This window comes from Theropithecus gelada, chromosome 4, assembly GCF_003255815.1.
Source record: "Theropithecus gelada isolate Dixy chromosome 4, Tgel_1.0, whole genome shotgun sequence".
Taxonomy (NCBI): domain Eukaryota; kingdom Metazoa; phylum Chordata; class Mammalia; order Primates; family Cercopithecidae; genus Theropithecus; species Theropithecus gelada.
The window spans coordinates 36,844,747-36,851,481 of record NC_037671.1 but is presented as its reverse complement, the minus strand read 5'-3'; the positions used below and the strand labels follow the sequence as shown (position 1 = coordinate 36,851,481).

Below are 6,735 nucleotides of genomic sequence, written 5' to 3'. Positions count from 1 at the left end.
CATGTCCCCAGTGTCTGCGAAGTGAATGGCACAGCCCCGAGGTCATCAATGGTCAAATGTGGTTGTGGTCACAGGGCCTGGAGTAGTCAAGGGAGGCTTTCTGGAGGAGGCGGCTTTGGGCTGAGCCTAAAGGGAAAGGGATAATTGACTGGTAGATGCTTCTGGGAGAGAGAGAGTGAGCCTTCAAAGTCAAGGAGGGGCTAGAACAGCCACCTTATCTTCCCTATCCCTGTTCGGGCTGAGAGGCGGGTGGTAAGGCTGGTGCTAAAGAGGTTCTTCATGCAGGACCCGAATGGGGAAGGTATCTTTCGCATCCTTTTGCTCTGTTGCAGAGCAGGGCTTTGCAGCTAACAGGGTGGAAGAGAGGTTGGTCGGCTCCCGTTTCTGTTTCCTGAAGGCCTCAGCAGTACCGTCTGTGAAGATGTGAGCTCCTGTGAGTGGGTGTGAGACCCCTGTGCGTGATGGAAGAGGGTGTGCATTGGTGTCTGTGGGCATGCTGGGGGTGACCAGGACCCGCCACCCACTCTCCTGGGCAAAGCAACTCATCCAGCTTCCTCCCACTTCCCTCACATTTATCATCCGGCTCAGTGTCCTTATGGTCTACTGTGTGCCAGGTGCTTTGTCATTTATCTTCCCAACAAAACTATGAAGTAGGGGCTACTCCCCCATTTTGCAGATGATGAAACCGAGGCTCAGAGTGCTGCAGTGACTTGCTGATGGTCACACAGCTGATTGACAGAGTAACTCATACCTGGCTTTCCACAAGAACAGGGCTCTCTCTGCCCCTCCAGCCCTCCGGCTTCCTGACTGGCCAGCACCCTTGGTCCTCTTTCACCCTTATCCTCTGAGGCCTGGCTTCCAGGAAACAGCAGGGGAGCCAGCACCATCCAGACCACCAAGGGTTAATTGCTACCCTGTACTGCTGCCTTCCGCCCTCAGCAATTTTGTTGTCCAGAAGAAAGTTTGCTCCTAAGAGTGAGCAAATAGCACCTTGGCATCTGTCAGCTGGGCTTGCACTGCAGGGAGGAGGGGGCCCTGCCCCAGGCCTGTGCCTCGCTGGGCCCCTGCTGTCTCTCACTCCCTTGGAGGGAGGAGTGCCAGGGGGAGCCTGGGACCCTGGCCAGAACCAGGCTCTGCTGAACTGGTTTTGTCTCCAGCCAGCCTGGCCTGCTCCTGACTGAGTCCCTGGAGCCACTTGCTTGTATGTCCCCAGCTGGGCCTGGGCCTGGAAAGGCCTCAGATCTCAGTCACGGTTTGGACAGGAGGATAGGTATGGGCAGTGGATGCTAAGAGTACAAAGCTGGAGCAGCTCTGGAAAGGGTAGATGTGGGGGCCCGGGTGAGGCAGCTCCCTGCCCATGAACCTTGGCAGGCACACGCCCATCCAGTGACACCTTGTGAGCTGGCAGCGATCTGCAGCTTCCTCTCCCTCCTCCAAACACCTCCCCAGCAGAACCCCACCTGGCTGGGGATTCTCTGACCCTTCTCCATGGGGGCCCCACCCTCAGGGCCCCCCATCACTAAATGGAACAGCCTGTGCAGGTAAGACAATACAACAACCTTTTGTCTTTATTTGAAGATTTCTCTGTTTGGCTAAAACCGGGCTTCACATGGAGGTAGGTTTGGAGGAGTAAGGAAGATGGGATGGCTGATAGATTCAATCTCCATCTCAACCTTTTTCCCTGCCTGGCACACCCTGAGGCTGGGGCACGGGGTGTCAGGGAGGGGCTGGGGTATATTTGCCCTGAGTCATGGGCTTGTGTGACGGCCCTGCCAGGCTGCCAGGGCCAGAGGACCCTCGGAGAGACATCTCACCCGACTGGGGAAGCTGAGACCCGGGTGAGGGTGGGAACACAGTGAGCTGATGGCAGAACTGGGACTGGCCCTTGGACTCCTGTGCTGCCCCAGAAGAGATCCCCAGAGGCTGGGGTGCAGGGGGAGTCAGGGAGCCGGAGCAAGAGCTGGGCCTGGGGCTGGAAGAACAGCCGAGAACCCAGAGCTCTGGTCCTGCCTATGCCCCTGAGAAATTCTCCCCAAGGAGCCCTCCCACGGGTCCCACACAGAAATGCCTTCAGAGCCAGGCTGGGTGCAGGAAGGTGTGGCACGGCCCAACGTCACCACACAGGGAGCTTGGCACTGTGGACAACCAGGAACCATGGGCCTCAGCGGTCACTTTTAGAATTCTGCTTTAAAAAGCAAAACCTATTTGAGAGCTTCATTCACTCTTAATCCATGAGTGTGGAAACCTGAACGCCCCAGCTCTCCTGGTCAGGGCCTGTCACCAGGCACCCGGAACCTGAATGGGCCAGAGCTCCAGGAGCCTCCAGTATCACCCTCCCCAGTCCAGACAAGACCCAGGCCCCTGCAGGGTGAAGGGACCAGGCCTCAGTGGCCCAGTCTATGGATGGTCGGCCAGGACAGCACCCAGCCCTGCTCAGGCACCACCCCTGCCCTCCTGCATCCCAACCACAAATAGCTCTCAAAGGGCTCAGAAACCCCCAGGACTGAAGAAGGCGCACAAGACTCAAGATGACAATGCGCAGCCAGGTTGACACAGTTCTGGATTTTATCCACAGTCATACAATCACAACTGATATATATATATATTTGTATTTATATACCTTTAAATTACACAATCATGTACAAAACAGGTGCATTGCTGAGACCACAGCACTTCTCGGAGTTTCACAAGTGTCGGAACTAATGGGTTCAGGAAGCCTAGGGTGGCAGACGGCGGGTGGTGGGGCAGCCCCGGTTCCTTACAGAACCAGGCCGCAGAATGGTGGTTAACTCGGGACAAAACACATTACTCGCCAAGCCCCGCCAGGGCGGGCCCGTGCAGCATCGAGGATGCGGGCAGGGGCTACAGGAGGAGGCCGTGGGCATGGCAAGGGGCGCGGCCCCCACCCTCGGTGTTGAGTGCCCTGACACCAGCACTGGCAGGTAGGGCTGGGCCCTGGAGCTCAAGGGGACTTCCAGGTAGGAGACCCTCCTGCTCTGGAGCCCTGAGGAGCCTGGGGACTGAGAGAGTGGTCCCAAACAGGGCCCTGGAGGTGGCTGCTCAGGATGGAGGGGGTTTCGAGTCCCTGTCCTGGAGTGGGCAGCTAGAGTGCTAAGAGGGACAGGGTGGAGTCCAGCTGGGGCTGCAGCCCCTCCCCAGGTGCTGGGAAGCTGCTGGCACAGAGAGGGGGAGCCCAGGCCCCAAGATGCAGATTGGCAGCTTCCCACCTTTCCAAGGTAAGTGATGAGGGACAGATGCCCCCTACCCCAGCTCCTGCCTGGGGAAAGGCTGGAGAGACTTCCGCGCCGGAGCCAGGAGGACTGCAGGCTTCCAAAAGCTTTCTTCAGGCGCTGAGGAGCCCAGGACACATCTCAGGCTTCCAAAAGCTTGCTTCAGGCGCTGAGGAGCCCAGGACACATCTCAGGCTTCCAACAGCTTGCTTCAGGCTTTGAGGAGCCCAGGACACATCTCAGGCTTCCAACAGCTTGCTTCAGGCTCTGAGGAGCCCAGGACACATCTCAGGCTTCCAAAAGCTTGCTTCAGGCGCTGAGGAGGCTCATCTTGGCTTCAGGCTCATCTCAGGCTGCAGCCAAGGCCCAGAGACCAGACAGTTATAAGGAAGGGGGTGCTGGCAGCAGGAAGGAGGTCTGCCTGTCCCTGGGATGCCATTGCCCCTGGCCCTGAGGGAGGCCTGCCCCAGCTCAGGCCCCTGCCAGAGTGTCAGGACCCTCCGTGCCCACACGGAGGTCAGAACCTTGAGGCTGGGGTCTACTACCTCCTAACAGTGGGCTGTTGGGAGAAGCAGCAAGAGCAAAGGAGGACTGAGGGGGAACAGGGCTGGGCTGGCTCTCTCTCTTTACCTGGAGGCCCAGGAGGCCAGGTGTGCAGGAGGAAGGAGGGCATCTGCGGTCCAGAGGCCTAGAAGTGGCATCCACCGTAAGCAAGTCTCACCTGGTGCTGCAGGACTTCTCAGCTCCTTGCTCCAGAGGTCCCCAAGAGACTTTTCTTCCAGCTCCCCTCCCTCATGGGGTTTTGTCCAACCCTGGTCTGCTTCCCAAGCCCCCGTACCCTCTCGTGCGGGAGAGGCTGGTACCTAGCACTCCGGCACTACTGCTCACCAACCAGCAGCTGGGCCCTTTGCTTCCACCCACCCCTGAAGGTCCTTTCACTCTGACCCAGGCTTGGAGAGATGGAAGGGCTGCCAGCAGGGGGAATGTTGTTCCGGTGGCTGCGGGGACAAGGAAGAAATACATGATGTGACTATCTTCCTCTTGAGGGCCAGGGTTCCTCCTTTCTGCCAAACTCAGCTGCAGGTTCTCCCCTGATGTCTCAGGCTGGAGGCACCCATGGGGCCCTTGCAGGCTCCCCAGGCAGGTCAGAGAAGAGGAGAGATGGTTAGGCCAAGAGCTTTGCAGGTACAAGGCTTGGCCTCATGGAGGCTGATGTGGAACCCAGTGATTTTATGGTTTTTGGATGGACATGGAGGGAGCGTGGGGGGCCAGGGGGACAAGATGACCTCCTCCCCAGCAAATAGGAGGAGGCTGCTACTGTTGCTGGCTTTGCCATCAGTTTGGGGGTCCCCACCCTAGGCCAGGGGACTTATGAGAGGGGACAGGTCCTCTGCAAGTTGCTGAGGGGGTTTGGATCTGCTGAAGAGCCGATGCTCAAAGTGCTGATGGCTGGAAAGAAGGGCCTGGGTAACAGGGTCTTGGTCCCTCAGATGGGCCTGGGGCTGGGAGGGCTGGCACAACCCGGGCTGAGAGCCTGCATGCCCTTCATTCACCCTCCTGTACCCCAGTGACACCATGACTTCCTCCAGCTCACCCCTCTTTCATGTCTGGGGGACCCCTGGGAACCTCCAGCGGGGAGGAGGGTGACTGTTCCTCCTCCAGTCCCACTGGGCCCAAGGGACGCAGCTAGGAGTAGAAGGATGCTCCCCAGGGTAGAGTGGAAGACTAAAGATGGGGAAGCCTCCCTTCCTGGGGTCTGGAGAGGAGGCCTTTGAGGGCAGGGTGGTGGAGGAAGGGAAGCAGGGCAGGGGAGGAAGAAAAGGTTAGGAAACCAGGCCAGGGAATGGGGCAGGTGCCGGCAGCCTGGAGTGGAGTGGGACAGAGGGAGTGAGGCAGGGTGGAAGGGTCAGGAGACATCTCTCAGGGCTCAGGAGTCTCTTTGGTGGAACCTAAAGAGCAGATGTTGTGATGTTGGGCTAAGTCCTAAGCCTGTTACCTACCCTGGGACCATCATCCCAAGCCCCAGCACCGCAGCCTCCAGGTGGCCCTGCAAATGCTCTGTCTCTGTATACTTTGTTTTGTTCTGTTTTGACTTTTAAAAAAATAAAAGCTTGATCGGAAAATATGTCTGGAACTCTATGGCGAGGGGAAGGAGACGAGAGTGGGAGGGGAGGGGAGGCAGTGGGGAGGAGTGAGGGGAGTATGGAGGGAGGGCCTCTAGATAGCCTCCACGTAGTTGGCAGGGTAGAGGCCCAGCTGCCCGCTGTCCAGCCGCCCACGGCACCAGCCCTGTTCATCCTCCTCGCCCAGCTTCGTGAGTTCGTCTCCTAGGAAAAAGAACACGGGGCGGTGGGGGGAGGGCTCAGAGAGAAGGCTGCCTCTCCCTCAACACACCAGTTGCAAAGGGAGCCCTCCAATACCCCCCTCCCGGTTACTGCACTGGGTCTTAGATTCTTAGGCCCTGCCCCTGGAGACCAGCCCCAGTTCCATGCCAACATTCACATGCCACCCTTGGCATAGGGGTCCTGGCCTACTTCAGCCACTCACCTAATCTGGGTGTCGGGTCCGCCCCCAAAATCAGACCTCGCATCCACACTATTCTCAGGTTCTGACTCCGCCCCTGGCACCAACCAATCTAAATCTTGCTCCCACTCCCATCCTGGGCCCAGGTCACGCCCACAACCCAGGCCACGCCCCATTTAGTTCCCTGCAAATCCTCGTAACCCGTCTTCAAATCCTGCCTCTGCCCCACCACATACCCAGTCCAGGCCCAAGCCTCTCTTTCAGGCACCGCCCCTGCCCCACTACACACCCAATCCAGGCCCAGGCCTCTATTTCACCGCCCCTGGCCCACCACATACCCAATCCAGGCCCAAGCCTCTCTTTCAGGCACCGCCCCTGCCCCACCACACACCCAATCCAGGCCCAAGCCTCGCTCAGGCACTGTCCCGCCCAGCCGCCCTACCGGCCTTAAAGCTGAGCTCATCCTGCTCCTGGCCGTCATAGTCGTAGAGTGCCCGCACGCGCACTCCCTTGGAGTCGTCCTCAAAGGGGTTGGCACCCCCGTTGGCCTCACTGCCCCCAAAGGGGTTCCCACTCTCGTCGTCTGACCACTCGGTGGCGTAGGGTTGGCCTCTGTCGTAGCTGCTAACACTGAGACGCGGAGGGAGGACCCAGCTTCAATGTCTCCCCGCACCACACCCCGAGGGCTAACCACTCCTAATCAGAGCTCTGACCCTGAATTCTACCAAGTCTAGAGCAAGGATTGGCCACATAGGAGGGGTGACCCTCATGAGCTCTTTAAACAGATGTTTAAATGCAGGGCCATTTGCGTTATTATTCAGCCCAAGAGGGAGAGGGCATTTAAGGGGACCCCAGGGCAAGTCTGAGTCTTCATCCGGGAGGAGGAGTACCACCTATGATTAAGAGCAAGGATCCTGGAGTCAGACCTCCTGGGCATCATATCTGGCTCTGAGGTTTATTAACTAGCAATGTGACCTTGGGC

The 6,735-nt window shown here is 58.4% G+C and overlaps 1 protein-coding gene across 1 annotated transcript in view; it reads right to left on the bottom strand.

Annotated features, from left to right (window-relative positions):
* Positions 1-5,312: 5,312 nt before the first annotated feature.
* The window catches only part of PACSIN1 (protein kinase C and casein kinase substrate in neurons 1), a 64,471-nt gene continuing 63,048 nt past the window's right edge, over positions 5,313-6,735 (bottom strand). Inside the window, exons 9-10 of the mRNA XM_025382860.1 lie at positions 6,196-6,383; positions 5,313-5,557 (exon numbers count right to left, since the gene is read on the bottom strand). Of these exons, the coding sequence (XP_025238645.1) occupies positions 5,448-5,557; positions 6,196-6,383 (298 nt within the window). The 3' untranslated portion in view covers positions 5,313-5,447. The remainder of the gene's footprint in view (positions 5,558-6,195; positions 6,384-6,735) is intronic.